This window comes from Anomaloglossus baeobatrachus, chromosome 9, assembly GCF_048569485.1.
Source record: "Anomaloglossus baeobatrachus isolate aAnoBae1 chromosome 9, aAnoBae1.hap1, whole genome shotgun sequence".
Lineage (NCBI taxonomy): Eukaryota > Metazoa > Chordata > Amphibia > Anura > Aromobatidae > Anomaloglossus > Anomaloglossus baeobatrachus.
Genome location: NC_134361.1, coordinates 225,829,524 through 225,852,451, shown reverse-complemented (window position 1 = coordinate 225,852,451; position 22,928 = coordinate 225,829,524). Strand labels below are relative to the sequence as shown.

The following is a 22,928-nucleotide window of genomic DNA, read 5'->3' as shown; positions in this document are numbered from 1 at the left end:
CACGGAATCTACCTTAATATAAAAAGAAGACCTGTTACCCGGTCAAAAGTTTTTGCTTTTACCTTATTCCGGCTGTTCCCGTGAGTATTCGTTTTTTTTTTTGTAAAAAAACACCATAAGGTTCCATAGATATTGGCCTTTTTATTTAGTGATCATTTTGTCTTTACAAAGAGGCGTGGCTCACAGGGTAATTATGCAAAGCTACGCCCCTGAGGATCCTGCAAGCCACGCCCCCTTAGTAAGACCATATAAAATAGCCCATATCTCTGGAACCATAAAACAGATTTTAAAAAATCAAAATGCAAAATACTCAGGGGAACAAAGGGAATAAAATGAGAGGAATCCGTCCTCCTTTCACACAAGCTAGGCTAAGATAAGTTGGAAGACATGTTTCTCTAAGCTTATTACCATGAGAAAAATTTCGGGATCTGCATAGAGCATCCATAGCTCACCCCCATTTCTTGTACAGAAAGCAAATTCTCATTTCCCAATCAGGAGGGCTGTTACTGACTGCTGACCGGGTGAGTAAGACGGCAGGTCCTGACACGTGATAAAACATCATAGCCCCATTTTAAGCATTGGAAGGGTCCATTGGCCAAACCTTTGATCTATATCTAATCATGGACCATGACAATGCCAATAATCATCCCTTATCATAAAAAAGGGTATAGACGACTTATTAATATGGCAATATTCCAGTTATTTCAGGTAATACATTATCGGCTTTAGGATTTACTTTTGTCCTTTATGCCAAGATGGCGGCTTCATCGGTCAATCTACAAGTTCTCCAGGCAATGATTGAATCTCAGTGGCTAAGGGTTAATAAGTCTGTCTTGTAATCACTTTGTGTCACCAAGACCATATCAGTAAATCCCCTTGACTCGATTATTATTGGGGTCAAATGGTGACTTGAGGTGGGCTTCCGCCGGGTACGTCACCCCCATCCTCTCCAGGGCGTATTCTCCGCTGCGAACGAAATCCAAAGTGACCTGGAGAAACAAGATCAAAATCAGGCGTCAATATCAATGGAGTAAATTAATTTTTTTGAAGAATCCAAGTCTGACACTCCTCTCTATGCCTGCTTTGGTGCTTCTGAGTTGCGCAGACAGGTTCGGTCGTTGACCAGCTGTGTTCTCATTAGTGATCGGGCCCGCAGGAGTTAATTTCTGCTAGCCTGCTGGTTACGTCTTGGATCACATGTTGTGGAGACCTATCACAGTCAATCCCCACCTTTTTAAGATGGCGGAGCCTGCCTTCCTATGCTGACTATAGCATTAGCTACACCGATCTGTGTGCTGTTGTATCCCAGCTGTGTTCTCATTAGTGATCGGACTTGCAGGAGTTAATTTCTGCTAGCCTGCTGGTTACCTCTTGGGTCATATGTTGTGGGAGACCAATCACAGTCACTTCCCGCTTTTTTAAGATGGTGGAGCCTGCCTTTCTATGCTGACTATAGCTTTAGCTACACGGTCCTTGTGCTGTTATATCCCAGCTGTGTTCTCATTAGTGATCAGACTAGCAGGAGATAGTTTCTGCTAGTCTGCAGGTTACCTCTTGGATCACATTGTGGGAGACCTATCACAGTCACTCCCCGCCTTTTTAAGATGGAGGAGCTTGTCTTCCTATACCGACTATAGCTTTAGCTACACCGGTCCTTGTGCGGTTATATCCCAGTTGTGCTCTCATTAGTGATCGGGCTTGCAGGAGTTAATTTCTGCTAGCCTGCTGGTTACCTCTTGGATCACATGTTGCAGGAGACCTATCACAGTCTCTCCTCGCCTTTGTAAGACGTAGAGCCTGTCTTCCTATGCCGACTATAGCTTTAGCTACATCGGTCCGTGTGCTGTTGTATCCCAGTCCCGCTGGTGATTGTATTACTTTGTGCGTCGAGTTCTCCCGTCATTTTGTTGTTTCCTCTTTATCACGGTTTGTCTAATACCTCTGTGTGAGTGTGCTATGTGATTGAGTTTTTTTCCCCTGCTTATCCTCATCTGTGAGTTCAAACACACCTGTCATGGCCAATCAGAGCTGTTCAGGAGTAAGGCAAGGAAGGCGGCCCAGTCATTGTCACCATTAAACATATCTCTGGGATCAGGGACAGCTAGGACATTTTTAGCCTGGGGGGCCAGTTTAGGAGCCCTGGTCCCCAGTTATCCCATCACAGGTGGCATCCTTTGCCTGACGGACAGTGTAGGAGCCCCGGTCATCCCATCACAGGGGGCATCCTTAGCTTGAGGGCCAGTATAGGAGCCCTGGTCCCCGGTTATCACATCACAGGGGGCAATCTTAGCCTGAGAGCCAGTTTAGGAGCCCCGGTCCCCTGTTATCCCGTCATAGGGGGCATCCTTTCCCTGAGGGCTAGTTTATGAGCCCCAGTCCCCAGTTATCCCATAACAGGAGGCATCCTTACCCTGAGGGCCAATTTAGGAGCCCCAGTCCTCGGCTATCCCATCACAGGGGGCATCCTTAGCCTGAGGGCCAGTTTAGGAGCCCCGGTTATCCCATCACAGGGGGCATCCTTAACCTGAGGGCCAGTTTAGGAGCCCTGGTTATCCCATCACAGGGGGCATCCTTAGCCTGAGGGACAGTTTAGGAGCCTCGGTCCCCACTTATCCCATCACAGGGGGCATTCTTAGCCTGAGGGCCAGTTTAAGAGCCCTGGTCCCCGGTTATCCCATTACAGAAGGCATCCTTAGCCTGAAGGTCAGTTTAGGAGCCCCGGTCCCTGGTTGTCCCATCACAGGGGGCATCCTTAGCTTGAGGGCCAGTTTATGAGCCCCAGTCCTTGGTGATCCCATTACAGGAGGAAATCTTAGCCTGAGGGTTGGTATAGGAGCCCCGGTCCCCGGTTATCCCATCACAGGAGGCATCCTTAGCCTGGAGGCCAGTTTAGGAGCCCTTGACCCTGATTATCCCTTCACAGGGGGCAGTTTAGGAGCCCCTGTCCTTGGTTATCCCATCATAGGAGGCATCCTTAGCCTGAGGGCCAGTTTAGTAGCCCTTGACCCTGATTATCCCATCACAAGGGCCAGTTTAGCAGCCCCGGTCCCCGGTTACCCCATCACAGAGGGCAATCTTAGCCTGAGGGCCAGTTTAGGAGTCCTGGTCCCGGGTTATCCCTTTACAGGAGGCATCCTTAGCCTGGAGGCCAGTTTAGTAGCCCTTGACCCTGATTATCCCATCACAGGGGGCAGTTTAGGAGCCCTGGTCCTCGGTTATCCCCTCAGAGAGGGCATCCTTAGCCTGAGGGCCAGTTTAGTAGCCCTTGACCCTGATTATCCCATCACAAGGGCCAGTTTAGGAGCCCTGGTCCCCGGTTATCCCATCACAGAGGGCAATCTTAGCCTGAGGGCCAGTTTAGGAGTCCTGGTCCCGGGTTATCCCATTACAGGAGTCATCCTTAGCCTGGAGGCCAGTTTAGTAGCCCTTGACCCTGATTATCCCATCACATGGGGCAGTTTAGGAGCCCCGGTCCTCGGTTATCCCATCAGAGAGGGCATCCTTAGCCTGAGGGCCAGTTTAGTAGCCCTTGACCCTGGTTATCCCATCACAAGGGCCAGTTTAGGAGCTCTGGTCCTCGGTTATCCCATAACACCCCTCTGATCCATGGTGGACTGAAAATTTAGTGCCAGGTAATCGGTGGCAGCCACGTCAACTGTAGGGGATTATTGAGCTAAGGATGCTCATCCCCAAACCCAGCCGTGGTTTCCTGTTCTACTGGTCAATGGCAAGTATTGGTGGGGAGATGTCGGCCCGGCCTTGCCTAGAGATGCTGCTTCAGAGTTTGTTAGATGTAGATGGAGCGTTCTTTGCACAACGTGCCGTTCCTCAGCTTTATAGGTAGATTAATTATCCTGGCCCCCGGGCGGCTCCTCAGCGCTGCGCCCATCACCCCCAGGTCTTGATTATCTGACCATATTTTACGAGACTGAACAACCAGTGAACCAACCATCAACTTATAACGTTCTCCAGAGGGCCGCGCCAGCTGGATCCGGGTTGTAAAATAGCTCGTTAGCTAATGAATGTGACATAAAACAGCTGGTATGGAATGAGATGTGCCGTAGCTTTATGTGGTGCCGGATTCATTTCACTGATAAGTGCCAGCGAGCATTGTGTGTGATGGGTCGTAAGAGCGGCAGGAAGATAAATCCTGCATTTTGTGCCCCCTTTTCCTTAATGAGTCTTTTTTTTTTTTTTAACCTCTTCAAAAAAATAAACCAAACCACTAACGAGCTTTCCGGGCCAATACAGCGATCGATAAGGCTGGGCCAATTTATATGATGAACTGCACCATTATATTAATGGTGGCCGGGTCTTCTGAAGACTATGGTCAACGGTATATGATCGTTACTGATTTATGATATACGAGGAACGGAGACAGAAAGAATCTGCGGAGAACTCGGGTCTGATTTCTGCTCGACTAGTGGTTGGAGATCATTCACAACGGTAAGGTCAGGGGTACATTAGCCACCACAGGAAATTAGGACTGTCTCCTGTCTGCCTGCTGCTTTCAGTACCTCTTCAGTACCTCTTCTACCGGTCTCCTGTCTGCCTGCTGCTTTCAGTACCTTTAGTACTGGTCTAGTACTGGTCTAGTACTAGTCTGCCTGCGGCTTCCAGTACCTCTGCTACCGGTCTAATGTCGGCCTGCAGCTTCCAGTACCTCTGCTACCGGTCTAATGTCGGCCTGCAGCTTCCAGTACCTCTGCTACCGGTCTCCTGTGTGACTGCAGCTTCCAGTACCTTTACTACCAGTCTCCTATCTGCCTGTAGCTTACAGTACCTCTGCTACCAGTCTCCTGTCTGCCTGTAGCTTCCAGTAACTCTACTACCAGTCTCCTGTCTGCCTGCGGCTTTCAGTACCTCTGCTACCGGTCTCCTGTCTGCCTGTGGCTTCCAGTACCTCTGCTACCAGTCTAATGTCTGCCTGCGGCTTCCAGAACCTCTGCTACCGGTCTCCTGTCTTCCTGCGGCTTCAAGTACCTCTGCTACAAGTCTCCTATCTGCCTGCAGCTTACAGTACCTCTGCTACTAGTCTCCTATCTGCCTGCGGCTTCCAGTACCTCTGCTCCCAGTCTCCTGTCTGCCGGCGGCTTCCAGTACCTCTGCTACCAGTCTCCTATCTGCCTGCGGCTTCCAGTGCCCCTACTACCTGTTTCCCTCGTGCCTCACCTGTTTGCTGCACTGACGCCCCCGTGGCCTTTGTGACATTGACTCAAACTCTACAATTGGTTCGTAGATTTGCAACCAACAGACATTCAAATGGTTCCAAATTTGCTGGATTTTTCTGAAACAGCCAAGGTAAATTCTTCGTGCCCCCTGCTCAACCCACAAACGAGCCCCATCTGCTCGCTGACCCCTCTCCCTAATGTATATATGCCCCTATTAGTGAGAATGATGCAGCTTCACTGTAGGCTGTAAAGCGAGATGCTTTATTTTTCTCTACCAGTCCACAGTGAAACTCATTATGCTGCCATCCAGTGGCCAGTGTGAAAACTGCAACTTTTTACAAGGGCAAAAAAATAAACGTCTCCATTTTTTTATAGATGTGTGACAGTAATAGCTTCCGTTTTTTTCTTCCTATGCACTGAATTCTTCCCGACTGATCAATTAGGCGATGTTTAACCTTGTGTAACACACAGCTTAATACACAGCGGCAGAGGTGTTATAGGAGGTGAGAGGAAAATTACTCAATTACTGATTATTTTTACTCTGGGGGTAATGGCGCCTCTCAGGGGGACTGACAGGTAAAGCGCAGATACGGCTCCTTTCTGGTGGCAATCATTACACCTGCCCCCGACAATAGCCCAAAAATAAATACATTATTTAAATAGTCGTTCATTATGTGCAGAATAGAATTGGGTTTTGCAAAAAAATAGACAAGGAACGTCACGTATAGCGAAAAATCCACGCTCGTAGGCAATGCAGAAAATTCATGCCGATTCCCAAAATTGGTATCCCTTAGTCTTAGCTTTAACCCTATCAGTTTTCGTGCTTAACATAGGAAGTCAATTAATAGATCTTGCTTAAATATCAAGTTGGGCCCCTCAGCATCACTTAAAATGGGCCCCCAATTATGGTGCCAGGTTATGCCACTCAGGACAATAGGGATGAAAGTTTTATCTCTGAACATTTACCTTTGAAAAACTTTCTATTCCCATGTTTACTGTCAATGTAGTTCCTCAGGGGAGGGGATTGCTGAGCAGCCAATAGCAAAGGAGATGGGTGTAGCCAATGCTAAGCCGTCTCTCCCCCAAAGAGTCTGCCTCTATTGTAGATTTCCAGCGTGGTTCATCAATGGAGTGGATTGTTGGGCAGCTTAACAGCAAAGGAGATGGGTGTAGATAATGCTAATCTGCCCCCCCCAAAAGCATCTGCCTCTATTGTACATTTCCAGTGTGGTTCCTCAGGGGTGGGGATTGCTGGGCAGCCAATAGTAAAGGACATGGGTGTAGCCAATGCTAAGCCGGCTCTCCCCCAAAGAGTCTGCCTCTATTGTAGGTTTCTGCTATTGGCTCCCCAACAATCCCCTCCATTGAGGAACCACACTGGAAACCTACAATAAAGGCAGACTCTTTGGGGGAGAACCGGCTTAGCATTGGCTACACCCATCTCCTTTGCTACTGGATGCCCAGCAATCCCCACCCCTGAGCAACCACACTAAGGAGATGGGGGGGGGGCAGCTTAGCATTAGCTACACCCAAGAGTCTGCCTCTATTGTACATTTCCAGTGTGGTTCCTCAGAGGTGGGGATTGCAGGGGGAGCCAATAGTAAAGGAGATGGTTGTAGCCAGTGCAAAGGCAGCCCTCCCCCAAAGAGTCTGCCTCTATTGTAGGTTTCCAGTGATTCCTCAGGGATGGTGATTGCTTTGCAGCCAATAGCAACGGAGATGGGTGTAGCCACTGCTAAGCCGTCTCTCCCCCAAAGAGTCTGCCTCTATTGTAGATTTCCAGTGTGGTTCCTCAGGGGAGGGGATTGTTGGGCAGCCAATAGGAAAGGAGATGGGTGTAGCCAATGCTAAGCCGTCTCTCCCCCAAAGAGTCTGCTCTATTGTAGTGTGGTTCTTCAGGGAAGAGGATTGTTCGGCAGCCAATAGGAAAGGAGATGGGTGTAGCCAGTGGGTAGCCAGCCCTCCCCCAAAGAGTCTGCCTCTATTGTAGGTTCTCTCTTGTGTCAAAGTACCCTCCACCCACGCCATTGCATTTTTTTTTCCCATTTAGTCTCCTCTCATTGGTCTAAGCTACATGGGATTTTTTAAAATCAGATTTCTGATTGGTCTGAAAGTTGACTAAATAAACTGGCACTCACCGGACCCCCGTCAGGATTTCTGATGTACCCATATGCAATGGTTTTATTGATTGCAAATCCAAAGTCCGCCCTCCTGATGTGACCGACAGCTACTCCATTCCTCCAAATGGCTTCCAGCCCAAATAAAGGGACCTGCCTGGATAAATTCAAGAAGTAAGAAATTGTGGGAATAAATCTAAAAGAAAAATATGGCTGATGGCTGCTTTCTACCAGAAATAGCGCCACTCTGGTCCACAGGTGGAGCGTGGTATTGCAGCCTGGTCCTTCTTACCTGAAACCAGAACCAAGCAGCCAAGAAAATCCAATTCAAAAAGGCATTTTATTTTATCAATCTCTGAATTGCCAGACAAGTAATAGTGTAGGGAAAAGTAACCAAGCAGCACAGAGGATTTCAGGAGAAAAAAAGCACGTTGTTTCTGTGTTTGGCCATACCCTGTGAACCAATATAATGGTATTACCGAGGACAGAGGTGAATGTGGCAGAGCAAAGGAAAGAAGGAGGGCTCTATACTGATAAACCCACAAGCAGCACAGAGTATTTAAGGAGAGGAGGTATAGCAATTGCACAAGATCAGGGAAGCAAAACACTCACTCATTGATAGTAAATCCCACCAGCCGCTTACAAAGCCCCTCAGCCTTCTGCTTCTCCAGAGCGTCCCGTCCCAGGAATGGGATGCTGGACTTGAGTTTGCAGGTGAAGGCCAGGCCGGCCTCCAGAGGGGTGTCATCGGGGCGCAGGTCCGCGTGCCAGTGCCGATAGCCTAGAAAACCACAGGCACAGGAGGAAGTTTACATACAAGTCCATGACCCTCAATCACGTGCAGTCATATTGTGGGCTCTATATGGAGGGGGACCCAATATGGAGGGTCTTTTCCAAAAATATGCACAAGTTCTACTCTCTCCACCAACACTTTAACGCCACACGACTTGATGCTTTCAGCCCACTCTTAGGAGCACTTTTACAATTTTGCCTGTGAAGTTCCCTTTCTCACCAGTATTGATGGGGGCACTCTACATCAGATGCTCTCTCACCCCAGGTCCGTGCCTTCGCAGCACCCCTGGCTCAGCTGGACCGATCCTCCGGGATCACTGCAGTCGCTGTTGCTTAGTGGTTGCACCCATGCTCCTGAAAATCAGCTACTTCAGACCACATGCTGCTGCGGTCTCCTCTCGGGGGGACACCGTGTCGGCCAGTCTCTTCCTTCTCCCTTTTATGGGGGTCTCATCTCCAATACCAGGGGCAGTCACAGAGGCGATCTCCCCCCCAACCATGCGCTGTTGTTTCAACTTTTTATCTGCCAGCCATACTAATGATTACTATGCGTGCAACAGCCACGGGTCTTCAGCTGCAAACACGAGCCCTCTGCAACCGACACCGGCCCTCTGCAACCGACACGGGCCCTCTGCAACCGACACGGGCCCTCTGCAACCGACACAGGCCCTCTGCAACAGACACAGGCCCTCTGCAACCGACACGGGCCCTCTGCAACCGACACAGGCCCTCTGCAACCGACACCGGCCCTCTGCAACCGACACGGGCCCTCTGCAACCGACACGGGCCCTCTGCAACCGACACGGGCCCTCTGCAACCGACACAGGCCCTCTGCAAACGACGCCGGCCCTCTGCAAACGACGCTGGACCCTCTGCAACCGACGCTGGACCCTCTGCAACCGACGCTGGACCCTCTGCAACCGACGCTGGACCCTCTGCAACCGACGCTGGACCCTCTGCAACCGACGCTGGACCCTCTGCAACCGACGCTGGACCCTCTGCAACCGACGCTGGACCCTCTGCAACCGACGCTGGACCCTCTGCAACCGACGCTGGACCCTCTGCAACCGACAGTGGCCCTCTGCAACCGACACTGGACCCTCTGCAACCGACGCTGGACCCTCTGCAACCGACGCTGGACCCTCTGCAACCGACACTGGACCCTCTGCAACCGACAGTGGCCCTCTGCAACCGACACTGGGCCCTCTGCAACCGACACTGGGCCCTCTGCAACCGACACTGGACCCTCTGCAACTGACACTAGTCCTCTGCAACCGACACTGGACCCTCTGCAACTGACACTAGTCCTCTGCAACCGACACTGGACCCTCTGCAACTGACACTGGACCCTCTGCAACCGACACTGGACCCTCTGCAACCGACACTGGACCCTCTGCAACCGACACTGGGCCCTCTGCAACCGACACTGGACCCTCTGCAACTGACACTGGACCCTCTGCAACCGACACTGGACCCTCTGCAACCGACACTGGACCCTCTGCAACTGACACTGGACCCTCTGCAACCGACACTGGACCCTCTGCAACCGACACTGGACCCTCTGCAACCGACACTGGACCCTCTGCAACCGACACTGGACCCTCTGCAACCGACACTGGCTAGATACACTTTGATCTAATCCTAATTATTATAAACAAGTATCAAATTCCGCCTCGGCTTTAAGTAAGCGGCACTACGGACAGATGTTGGGACCATTAAAGCTATTATAAATATTTAGCGCTAATTGTCCTTAATTTTCCATTAAGTCATCGTTTTGCTTTTTTTCGAGTCCTCCAGTTCTTTAGTCATCCGTGACTCGCGGTAATGACCGTCGCAGCGTGACACAGGAGCCGCTCGGGGACCGTCATTAAATCTACACATCTGTTAAACGACAGCGGAAAGTCTCCCGTGTGATCCCACATAAAAGTGTCACCGCTCTCTTCACGTCTCTTATTCCGGGAGAATGAAGATTCCTTCAGCTTTTCATGTCACAGATGAATAAAAAAAGAAAAAAAAAAACACCTCTTAATCACGCCGAGACATTTGTTTTGAGACGCGGCAATTTATCTCCATTTGCACATGTCAATATCTTTTCATTTCTAATGAGACCTCGACATTCAATTCACTTAGCGAAGGTCTAAGGAAACGAGACGTCACGTTCCGTCTTCTCCGAGGCTTTCCTGCGCTCACATTCATACATGTTTTATGTGAACTTCAAAAACGCCGTCAGGAAGCGGCGGAGATCGCGAAATTCAATTTCTAGGTGAAGGTTTTCCTTGCAGACAATGTGACACCGACCGAGGAGATTGGATCCGGTGCCCTTGGTTCCTTGTACGCTGGCTAAATACCTATTTAAAGGGAAAGGTCGCACGCAAACGATATTACCGTCACTGAGGCAGAAAATAGGCAGAAAACGAGAAATACGCTTACAAAATATACATCTTATTTTATCTCCGAGTTTTCAAGTGTCCGATTGTATCTCAGATTTCATTATCTCGCCAATGTGTGCTCTCTGCCGCCCCCTGCAGTATGTGCTGTGTATAGCTGCGAAGAGAAGACAGCCATTACATCTGTACCCTATATTGGGTCTTCTTATGTGGTAATGGGGCGTTAGGGCCCCCCTGTATCTGGGTGCGACTCCAACCTAAAAACCCCAATCATCAGATTGTTAACATGTTGCATCTCTTCCTTTGGAAACCATCAGCAAGTTGCAGATGACAGATCCGGTATCTGGATATAAGTATGGATTCATCCAGAGCGGGACCTTGAAGCTCAGGGGTTTCAGGAGCGGTGTCGCTAAATGGAAACCATCAGCAAGTTGCAGATGATGGATCTGGTAGTCATTAAATGCAGGACTATGTCCTGCTGCAGCTCGACTGTCGGTATGACTGCATCCAGAGTAGGACCTCAAAGCTCAGGGATCTTAGGAGCTGTGTTGCTAAATGGAAACCATCAGCAAGTTGCTGATGATGGATCTTATAGACGTTAAATGAATAAAGATGTCCCACAGTGGCTTGACTTTCAGTATGAATGCATCTAGAGTAGGACCTTGAAGCTCAGGAGCCTCAGAAACTGCGTTGCTAAATGGAAACCATCAGCAAGTTGCAGATGACAGATGATCAGCAAGTTGCTGATGATGGATCTTACAGACGTTAAATGCATGGAGATGTTCTGCTGCGGCTTGATTGTCAGTATGACTGTATCCAGAGTAGGACATTGAAGCTCGGAGGCCTCAGGAGCGGTGTTGCTAAATGGAAACCATCAGCAAGTTGCTGAAGATGGATCTTGCAGACGGCAATGCATAAAGATGTCCCGTTGTGGCTCAACTGTCGGTATGAATGCATCCAGAGTAGGACCTCAAAGCTCAGGGATCTCAGGAGCTGTGTTGCTAAATGGAAACCATCAGCAAGTTGTAGATGCTAGATTATCAGCAAGTTGCTGATGATAGATCTTATAGACATTAAATGCATGAAGGTGTCCCGCTGCAGCTCGACTTTTGGTATGGATGTATCCAGAGTAGGACCTCAAAGCTCGGGGATCTTAGGAGCTGTGTTGCTAAATGGAAACCATCAGCAAGTTGTAGATGATAGATTATTAGCAAGTTGCTGATGATGGATCTTATAGACGTTAAATGCATAAAGATGTCCTGCTGTGGCTTGACTGTCAGTATGAATGCATCCAGAGTAGGACCTTGAAGCTCAGGGGCCTCCAAAGCTGTATCGCTAAATGGAAACCATCAGCAAGTTGCTGATGATGGATCTTATAGACGTTAAATGCATAAAGATGTCCTGCTGTGGCTTGACTTTCAGTATGAATGCATCTAGAGTAGGACCTTGAAGCTCAGGGGCCTCAGGAACTGCGTTGCTAAATGGAAACCATCAGCAAGTTGCAGATAATAGACTATCAGCAAGTTGCTGATGATGGATCTTATAGACGTTAATTATTATAAGGCTCGATTGTCAGTATGTATGGACCCAAAATAGGATTCTGAAACTCCTGGGGCCCAAAGTAAAATCTGTTAAAGGGCGACACCTGCTCATGTGGCACTGGTGCAGACCGAAGCCCCAGTTATCATACTTGCTGACTGTTTCCATTCATTAAAATTGCAAAAACCCTTCTGCTGTCCCTGCCCTTTGGATGGCGGCACCACAGCACCGACATTTGAGGATCCTCACCTTTTTCGATACTGAGAGAGTCGATGGCTCTGTACCCCGCGTTGCCGACCCCGTGCTTGGCCCCGGCCTCCATGACGGCTCGGTATACGGGCACACAGGCCTCCTTGGGCATATGCAGTTCCCAGCCCATCTCTCCTACAAACGACAGCCGGATGGCGCGTACCTGGATGGAGAGAGGGAAGAGTTAAAAAAAAAAAGGAGAAGGCGTCGAGCGGATCCCATCAGAGCGGAGGATTGGTTTTACCAAAGGGGCAGCCTGGAGCTAAAGTGCTTTCACGTAGTGCAGAAGCTAATGCAACCCTGGAGTTAACCCCTTACATCCCCCTATGCATCCTACATGTATACGGGTGACCGAATGGGTGCACACTGTGGCCGTCTGATCAATGGGTGCACAATATGGCGGAGAGGCTTGTCCTCGACGCCCCCCTAGCCCTGCTGGCCATATCTGTGCGGCCAAGAGCATATTCTCCATTACTTGGCTGCCGTGGTTGCTTTCCTATCGATTCCTCGTTTTTGCTTTGCTGGCTGATTAATGAGTGGATGGAGGGTTCCCCTGGGTCTGATGAGGGGCGACCCTGCAACACCGGACTTTAATCAGGGAGATTTACACATAAATGCATGGAGATCCGGCCGTCTCCTCCACACGCACTCATTCATCCAGGAGCCGCCGCATCGGATACATCTGCACGGTTACCCAGCATATTTCGGGGACCGCCTCAGACCCATCAGATCGATATAACCAGTGAAGGGTTAAAATCCAAAATGAAAACCGGTATAAGTAAAAAGAGAGATTGTTGTGTCGCTATAATGTGTAGAGCAAAAATCTGCGAAGTTATATATTATACCGCCATATAACGCCCAAATAATACCACCACGCAGTGCCTAAATATTACCGCATCTAAATAACACTGCTATACACTGCCATCTACACAATGCTGCAATGTAATACCTAAATAAAGGTGCCATTAAGAATTCAGCTTTCACATAATACCGCCATATATTATCTAAATAACGCTACTATACACGGCCATCCACTTCCTATACAATGCTGTAATATAATACCACCACGCAGTGCCTAAATATTACCGCATGTAAATAACACTGCTATACACTGCCATCTACACAAGGCCGCAATGTAATACCTACATAAAGCTGCCATTCAGTGTCCACATAATACCGCCATATATTATCTAAATAACACTGCTATACACTGCCATCTACACAATGCTGTGATGTAATACCTATATAAAGGTGCCATTAAGAATTCAGCTTTCACATAATACCGCCATATATTATCTAAATAACGCTGCTATACACGGCCATCCACTTCCTATACAATGCTGTAATGTAATACCTACGTAAAGCTGCCTGTCTGCATCAAGCATCCACATAATACCGCCATACACCGGTAAAAGTGAGGGACTTGCTGGAAAAAAAAAATATCACAGGGGCTCTAGAACTAGAGGTAAAATGCTCTATGGCAGCTTAGGCCATAATGGTAATGTCCCAGGATACAAAAGTCTCAGATGGTCTAGAGCGGTATATGGGATATTAGTAATGTCCCAGGTGGTCTAGGGCAGTATATGGGATATTAGTAATGTCCCAGGTGGTCTAGGGCAGTATATGGGATATTAGTAATGTCCCAGGTGGTCTAGGGCAGTATATGGGATATTAGTAATGTCCCAGATGGTCTAGAGCGGTATATGGGATATTAGTAATGTCCCAGGTGGTCTAGGGCAGTATATGGGATATTAGTAATGTCCTAGGTGGTCTAGAGCAGTATATGGGATATTAGTAAGTCCCAGGTGGTCTAGGACAGTATATGGGATATTGGTAAGTCCCAGGTGGTCTAGAGCAGTATATGGGATATTAGTAATGTCCCAGATGGTCTAGAGCGGTATATGGGATATTAGTAATGTCCCAGGTGGTCTAGGGCAGTATATGGGATATTAGTAAGTCCCAGGTGGTCTAGGACAGTATATGGGATATTGGTAAGTCCCAGGTGGTCTAGAGCAGTATATGGGATATTAGTAATGTCCCAGGTGGTCTAGAGCAGTATATGGGATATTAGTAATGTCCCAGGTGGTCTAGAGCAGTATATGGGATATTAGTAATGTCCCAGGTGGTCTAGGGCAGTATATGGGATATTAGTAATGTCCTAGGTGGTCTAGAGCAGTATATGGGATATTAGTAAGTCCCAGGTGGTCTAGGACAGTATATGGGATATTGGTAAGACCCAGGTGGTCTAGAGCAGTATATGGGATATTAGTAATGTCCCAGGTGGTCTAGAGCAGTATATGGGATATTAGTAAGTCCCAGGTGGTCTAGGGCAGTATATGGGATATTAGTAATGTCCCAGGTGGTCTAGGGCAGTATATGGGATATTAGTAATGTCCCAGGTGGTCTAGGGCAGTATATGGGATATTAGTAAGTCCCAGGTGGTCTAGGGCAGTATATTGGATATTAGTAATGTCCCAGGTGGTCTAGGGCAGTATATGGGATATTAGTAAGTCCCAGGTGGTCTAGGGCAGTATATGGGATATTAGTAATGTCCCAGGTGGTCTAGGGCAGTATATGGGATATTAGTAAGTCCCAGGTGGTCTAGGGCAGTATATTGGATATTAGTAATGTCCCAGGTGGTCTAGGGCAGTATATGGGATATTAGTAAGTCCCAGGTGGTCTAGGGCAGTATATGGGATATTAGTAATGTCCCAGGTGGTCTAGGGCAGTATATGGGATATTAGTAAGTCCCAGGTGGTCTAGGGCAGTATATGGGATATTAGTAATGTCCCAGGTGGTCTAGGGCAGTATATGGGATATTAGTAATGTCCCAGGTGGTCTAGAGCGGTATATGGGATATTAGTAATGTCCCAGGTGGTCTAGGGCAGTATATTGGATATTAGTAAGTCCCAGGTGGTCTAGAGCAGTATATGGGATATTAGTAAGTCCCAGGTGGTCTAGGGCAGTATATTGGATATTAGTAAGTCCCAGGTGGTCTAGAGCAGTATATGGGATATTAGTAAGTCCCAGGTGGTATAGAGCAGTATATGGGATATTAGTAAGTCCCAGGTGGTCTAGGGCAGTATATGGGATATTAGTAAGTCCCAGGTGGTCTAGAGCAGTATATGGGATATTAGTAAGTCCCAGGTGGTCTAGGGCAGTATATTGGATATTAGTAAGTCCCAGGTGGTCTAGGGCAGTATATGGGATATTAGTAAGTCCCAGGTGGTCTAGAGCAGTATATGGGATATTAGTAAGTCCCAGGTGGTCTAGGGCAGTATATGGGATATTAGTAATGTCCCAGGTGGTCTAGAGGAGTATATGGGATATTAGAAATACCCCAGGTGGTCTAGGGCAGTATATGGGATAGCTGGACAAGCCTTTGTTGGTTTATAGCAGTGTCATGGCTCATGGTTCTATCGTTGATAATCTAGGACATAATAGTGAGCCCCCTGGTGGTCTAGGGCGGAATAATGGTAAAGGCCTTTTGGTAGTTTAACGTGAAATGGTAAAGTCCCAGGAAGTGTGGGGCAGATTATGGCAAAATAGTAAAGTCCTTCACTGTTTATGACAGTTTGGGGTAAGTCCCTGGTGGTCTAGAGTAGTATGGTAAATGTCCTGGTGGTCTAGAGTAGTATGGTAAATGTCCTGGTGGTCTAGAGTAGTATGGTAAATGCCCTGGTGGTCTAAAGTAGTATGGTAAGTGTCCTGGTGGTCTAGAGTAGTATGGTAAATGCCCTGGTGGTCTACAGTAGTATGGTAAATGCCCTGGTGGTCTAGAGTAGTTTGGTAAATGCCCTGGTGGTCTAGAGTAGTATGGTAAATGCCCTGGTGGTCTAGAGTAGTATGGTAAATGTCCTGGTGGTCTAGAGTAGTATGGTAAAAGCCCTGGTGGTCTAGAGTAGTATGGTAAATTCACTGGTGGTCTAGAGTAGTATGGTAAATGCACTGGTGGTCTAGAGTAGTATGGTAAATGCACTGGTGGTCTAGAGTAGTATGGTAAATGCCCTGGTGGTCTAGAGTAGTATGGTAAATGCCCTGGTGGTCTAGAGTAGTATGGTAAATGCCCAGGTGGTCTAGAGTAGTATGGTAAATGCCCTGGTGGTCTAGAGTAGTATGGTAAATGCCCTGGTGATCTAGAGTAGTATGGTAAATGCCCCGGTGGTCTAAAGTAGTATGGTAAATGTCCTGGTGGTCTAGAGTAGTATGGTAAATGCCCTGGTGGTCTAGAGTAGTATGGTAAATGCCCTGGTGATCTAGAGTAGTATGGTAAATCCCCTGGTGATCTAGAGTAGAATGGTAAATGCCCTGGTGGTCTAGAGTAGTATGGTAAATGTCCTGGTGGTCTAGAGTAGTATGGTAAATACCCTGGTGGTCTAGAGTAGTATGGTAAATGTCCTGGTGGTCTAGAGTAGTATGGTAAATGCCCTGGTGGTCTAGTGTAGTATGGTAAATGCCCTGGTGGTCTAGAGTAGAATAGTAAATGCCCTGGTGGTCTAGAGTAGTATGGTAAATGCCCCGGTGGTCTAGAGTAGAATAGTAAATGCCCTGGTGATCTAGAGTAGTATGGTAAATGCCCTGGTGGTCTAGAGTAGTATGGTAAATGCCCTGGTGGTCTAGAGTAGTATGGTAAATGTCCTGGTGGTCTAGAGTAGTATGGTAAATACCCTGGTGGTCTAGAGTAGTATGGTAAATGTCCTGGTGGTCTAGAGTAGTATGGTAAATGCCCTGGTGGTCTAGTGTAGTATGGTAAATGCCCTGGTGGTCTAGAGTAGAATAGTAAATGCCCTGGTGGTCTAGAGTAGTATGGTAAATGCCCCGGTGGTCTAGAGTAGAATAGTAAATGCCCTGGTGATCTAGAGTAGTATGGTAAATGCACTGGTGGTCTAGAGTAGTATGGTAAAAGCCCTGGTGGTCTAGTGTAGTATGGTAAATGCCCTGGTGGTCTAGAGTAGTATGGTAAATGCCCTGGTGGTCTAGAGTAGTATGGTAAATGCCCTGGTGGTCTAGTGTAGTATGGTAAATGTCCTGGTGGTCTAGAGTAGTATGCTAAATGTCCTCATGGTCTAGAGTAGTATGGTAAATGCCCTGGTGGTCTGGAGTAGTATGGTAAATGCCCTGGTGGTCTAGAGTAGTATGGTAAAAGCCCTGGTGGTCTAGTGTAGTATGGTAAATGCCCTGGTGGACTAGAGTAGTATGGTAAATGCCCTGGTGGTCTAGAGTAGTATGGTAAATGCCCTGGTGGTCTAGTGTAGTATGGTAAATGTCCTGGTGGTCTAGAGTAGTATGCTAAATGCCCTGGTGGTCTAGAGTAGTATGGTAAATGCCCTGGTGGTCTAGAGTAGTATGGTAAATGCCCTGGTGGTCTAGAGTAGTATGGTAAATGTCCTCGTGGTCTAGAGTAGTATGGTAAATGCCCTGGTGGTCTAGAGTAGTATGGTAAATGCACTGGTGGTCTAGAGTAGTATGGTAAATGTCCTGGTGGTCTAGAGTAGTATGGTAAATGCCCTGGTGGTCTAGAGTAGTATGCTAAATGCCCTGGTGGTCTACAGTAGTATGGTAAATGCCCTGGTGGTCTAGAGTAGTATGGTAAATGCCCTGGTGGTCTAGTGTAGTATGGTAAATGCCCTGGTGGTCTAGAGTAGTATGCTAAATGTCCTCGTGGTCTAGTGTAGTATGGTAAATGCCCTGGTGTCCTAGAGTAGTATGGTAAATGCCCTGGTGGTCTAGAGTAGTATGATAAAAGCCCTGGTGGTCTAGGGCAGTAAAGGAGCCACTTGTCTAGATTGCTGGAGTGTCGGATCAGCTCACCCTACCCGCTTGCATTGGAGCAGAAGCATGAAAACAGCACCACCGGTGGCAAGATCTGGTATTGCAGCCCCATCCCGAGGCTCGGTAACTGGCTTCACTGAGATCCTATTTTCTCACCACGAGGAGTTAAGGAGCAGAGTTAAATGAAGTACAAATCGCAGCAATCCTCGGCGGTGAGTGATGGAGGGCGCGTGCATTGCAGATGATGCTCACGTAAGCCCTCGCTTGTCTCGCGGCCCCCGGATTGTGTCAGGAGCGCACTTTCGGAGGCTCTTTTGCACACGGGGCCGGCCAGGAGCTCTTTTCTCCATTATACTATTAGATCAGTCAGGCAAGGAGATAGATGGAGGCAGAGAGCCGGGGAGGATCCCGCAGCCTATTTGGGTTACAAAAAGGAAGCTTTTAACAAAACACAGCTGCTAGGGGGCCGAGGGGGGTCACTGAACAATCCCGAGCACCTGCAGACCCAGAATAGCAATGTGCAGCCAAAACTAGGGTGTAAGACTCAACCAGCGCGGATTAACCGGCTATGTGCGGCCCCTATGCATCGGGATCGTACGGTTTAGACACTTAATAAGCCATCCAGAAAGCGTCTCTTATCCCGGAGGACCCAATGTACCGCTACATTCTGCGATCAGGCCATCCATTTCAATAAGCATCGTGTAATGCTCCGTTTGGCCACCGGTGGCACTGCAGGAAAAAGTAACACTTGCAAAAGAGGTTCCTCCGGCGATCACTGCCGATCGCTGCTGTTCTCAGCCGCAGAACAGCACGTGGTAGCAGAATGGCATTGTGCAGACCTCTTTTTATGAAATGTAGTAGGTCTATGGGACTGGGAGATGACGCCAGACTAATTTATAACTGGCGCGTGTCTCCTGGGTCGGGATAACTGTAAACAGCCCCTCGAAGATATGGTATGGCTGCAATGGAAGAATCTAGCATCGTGACATCCTAAATCAGAGCTCTGGTGGGCTAGAGTCCTTTCATGGTCAATGCCCTGGTGCTCTAGTGATGGGAGGTCCCTTTTAAATACAATGGGACTGTATAGAGTCTTACGTTGGTGCCTGTTTAAAGGGGTATTTCCATCTCCATGATCCTATCAAATATATAGTAGGTGTAATAATAATAATATCATGAAATGCCTCCAATTAGAAATGTAGTATAGTTCTCCTGATTAGCTATGTCTCTTTCCTAATGTGCAGGGCATTGCACCAGCTTAAGTATCCATGGTTAAGACCACTCCAATATTGACAGTTAGTTCCTTGTGGTGATAACCATGGATACCTAAGCTACTGCAAATGCCCTACATATGAGGTAAGAGACATGGCTAATCAGGAGAACTTTACTATATTTCTTTGTCTGTTACCTCATGTGCAGGGCATTGCAGTAGCTTAGGTATCCATGGTTATCACCACAAGGAACTAACTGTCAATATAGGAGTGGTCTTAACCATGGATAACTAAGCTACTGCAATGCCCTGCACATGAGGTAAGAGACATAACTAATTAGGAAAACTATACAACATTTCTATCTCTCTTTCCTCATGTGCAGGGCACGGCAGTAGCTTAGGTATCCATTGTTATGACCACTCCTATACTGACAGTTAGTTAATTGCTCATGGTCATAACCATGGATACCTAGGCTACTGCAATGTCCTGCACATAAGCTAGGAAACATAGCTAATCAGGAGAACTATACTACATTTCTAATTGCAGGTATTTGCTAATATTACACCTACTACATATTGGGATAGGATTGGAGATATTGGAGATAATATTGGAGATGGGAATACCCCTTTAACACAGGCATAGTTTATGGCTTATAGTCATAGTCTATAAAGCTTGTAAAGCACTGTGCTTGTGTGAATCTTCTAACTTTCATTCTATGATCTTCTCTTTGTCTCTGGTCCTCTCTTTTATCATCACATTGTCCGCTTTATACAGTCCCGTCATATTTAAAAGGACCCTCCCACCACTAGACCACCAGGGCATTGACCATAAAATGACTCTAGACCACCAGGGACTTTATTATTATTTCTATTAGTATGTTAAATCACCAACAACTAATGCCCAAAACTGCCCTAGCCCACCTGGGACTTCACCATTTGTCCTGAAACTGACATAGACACCAAGGTGTTGTGAATGTCGTCAGTGTGGGTGCTGTTTTGAAGCTCCCTCTGGTGGCCAGGAATGGTAGTGGAGCTGAATCTGAGCCTGTGACTCAGACAGGTGTCGGTGTTAATTGGGAATTAGGGAAGTCCTATTGCAGACAAGTCTGGTCTATATAGGAGAGCACTTTTTGCCTTGCGGGCGTCGGTTATAATTGTATATTCCTTTGTCTCTGTTCCTGGCCTGGAGTTTTGTCCTTTCATGTTTCCCTGAGCAAGACTTCTGCAGATAAGTTTTCAGTTTTGCCTTGCTTTCTGGTTTACACCTTAAGGTGCTGTTTTTCCTTGTTTTGCTTTGTATCTGTTTTCTTGCAGGTGAAGTTCTGTTTCTCTTGTGTTGTGAGCATGGGGGTTTCCCGGTTTGCTGGTTCTCCTGCAGGAAAAGGGATTTTCACCCTGTCTAACTTGATTATGTGCTCTTCTGTATTTTTCTGTTCTGTTTGGTATTTTGTTCTTCCATTATTTACAAGAGTACCTGATATAGTGGGGGTGAGGTCGTTGGACCTCCAGGGACATTTTTTACTATCAGGAGATTGGTATTTTTCTGCAAGATTTTTGTACTGACAACAATCAGTTTCCTTTCCTTTTCTTTGCATCAAGTTAGTTGGGCCTCGCCTTTGCTAAATCTATTTTTCCTATCTGAGTATTGTGTTTTCCTATATCACTGTAATCTTTATATGTGGGGGGCTTTCTACTCCTTTGGGGACTGCTCTGAGGCAAGGTAGATTTCCTCATTTCATTCTGTGAGGCGTAGCTAGTTTCTCAGGCTGTGACGAGGCATCTAGGTTTTTAGGAACGCTCCACGGCTACTTCTAGTGTGGTCTGATAGTCAGGGGATTGCGGTCAGCCCGGGTTCCAACCAATGGCAGTTTTTTGTAATCTTCCACGGTTACCGGATCATAACACCAAGGGTTTTTATCCACACTAACTGAGACCACCCTGAAACTCACTATCAACTCACCTTACTGTTCTAGACCAGTGTCAAAGTGTCAGAGCTTATGGTTATATCCCTGATGGTCTAGAACATGAGGGATATAACTATAAGCCCTGACACTTCTATATGCCACCAAAGACTTGACCAGGTACCACCTGTAACACAGCGAGACATTGCCGCAGCCTAGAGAAGTGATTAACAAGTGACTCCTTTACTACCCTACACCACCAGGGCATTTACCATGAACCACTGTACTACTCTAGACCACCAGGGACGTATACCTAAGCTGTCATAGACAAGAGAGAACTACACCGCCCCCTACTTGCTGATAAGAAAATGGCCCATACCTTAAACCCAGCAGCCGTGACAATCTTGTGAGTGGAGAATGGAAAAGCTTCATTGCTCAGATTTTCATCCAGGACGTCTTGAAGAATGGAGCGGCTGAAGACAGAGCACAGAAGGTTACAAGCTGGTCTATTAAAGGGATGGTCTAATAAAGACAAACCTTTCTATATGTGATCTTTTACCCTGTAGACTGCAGTTTAGGTCTGTTCCAGTAGGGGGCAGCCGTGATCAGGGACTCCTGCATTGTCTGTTGGAGACTGAGGTGGTCAGAAATCCCACTAAACTCTCAGCTAGGGAACAATATGGCCACTAGAATGAGCCCATAGTGGCCGTCATCCATCCTTCTCGGACTTCTTACCTGCTAACTATGCCAAAATACATCTGTCATGAAACAGGGGGTAGGAAGTGGAAGTTACAGCCCCCCCTTTCCACCACCCAACAAACCGAGCATGTGACGCGCTCTCTAGCGCCCCTCATAGTCAGGCCAATTATGGAATTGCCCGACAATAAGCCAGGAGGCCGCTATTCTACTATGCCGATGATTGAAGGGTTCCCGGTGAGAGTAAGGTATATATTCCCCGACCTCTGAGGACGGAATATATCTAAGCCTCCCCAGATCTCACTGGTCGCCCCACAATGGTCCTTGGCATAAACTCGCTGCCACCAATCGATTACGATAACTATTACGCCGAGCACACAGACGTGGAATGCAGGATCAAGATAACAGAACAGCCCAAGATTAAATTATATATTTTAATTGCCATAAGGGCACACTAGATACTACAATATATACAATATGGAATTTACAGAATATATATACATAGGTCAGAGTACATTTACAGGTAAGTTATGGATCACAAGCAGGCATACAGATCAAGCAGTTACCTTATGCGTCTGGCCACAGCACAGGGAGGCGCCGTTCGACCGGGGTTTCATGGACTTCCTCACATGTGTATCTGACACATGACCCCCGAGTAAAGACAAGCCAAAAAATGGCCACATTGTCTTTATCAAACTGGCTACAATCCATGTCCCCTCCTACCTAGTGACCTCACAGGGGAGCACTGCCTCACCCCTGTCCTGGGTCCGAAACAATATCCCAAAGTGATTATTGGCCATAGACTTTTCGTCTGCACCAATACAAGTCTGCACCATATAAGTATGATGCATTGAATTAGGCCAGAGATATTATGATGCACTTGGTCATCTATCATCTGCTATCATCTAATCACCGTGTCTATCTTCCCACAGGTATGTCAATTCATGCACTCTACTTTCCCATGAACTGATCTTCACTCCACTTTGCTCTGCTGTGTGTGCTAATACCTGGTATGGCAATTCATGCACTCTACTTTTGCACTATATCTGACCTGTTCTTTCTTTGCTTCAATATCTTCCTGACATCCTCCAGCATCT

At 47.4% G+C, this 22,928-nt stretch overlaps 1 protein-coding gene across 1 annotated transcript in view; it reads right to left on the bottom strand.

The window, feature by feature from the left end:
• Positions 1–22,928, bottom strand: part of SARDH (sarcosine dehydrogenase) — a 107,309-nt gene that overhangs the window by 652 nt on the left and 83,729 nt on the right. The window contains 5 exon segments of the mRNA XM_075324666.1: positions 1–989; positions 7,310–7,445; positions 7,901–8,069; positions 12,256–12,418; positions 21,515–21,608. The exon segment at positions 1–989 is cut by the window's left edge and continues 652 nt beyond it. Coding sequence (XP_075180781.1) covers positions 864–989; positions 7,310–7,445; positions 7,901–8,069; positions 12,256–12,418; positions 21,515–21,608 — 688 coding nt within the window. The 3' untranslated portion in view covers positions 1–863.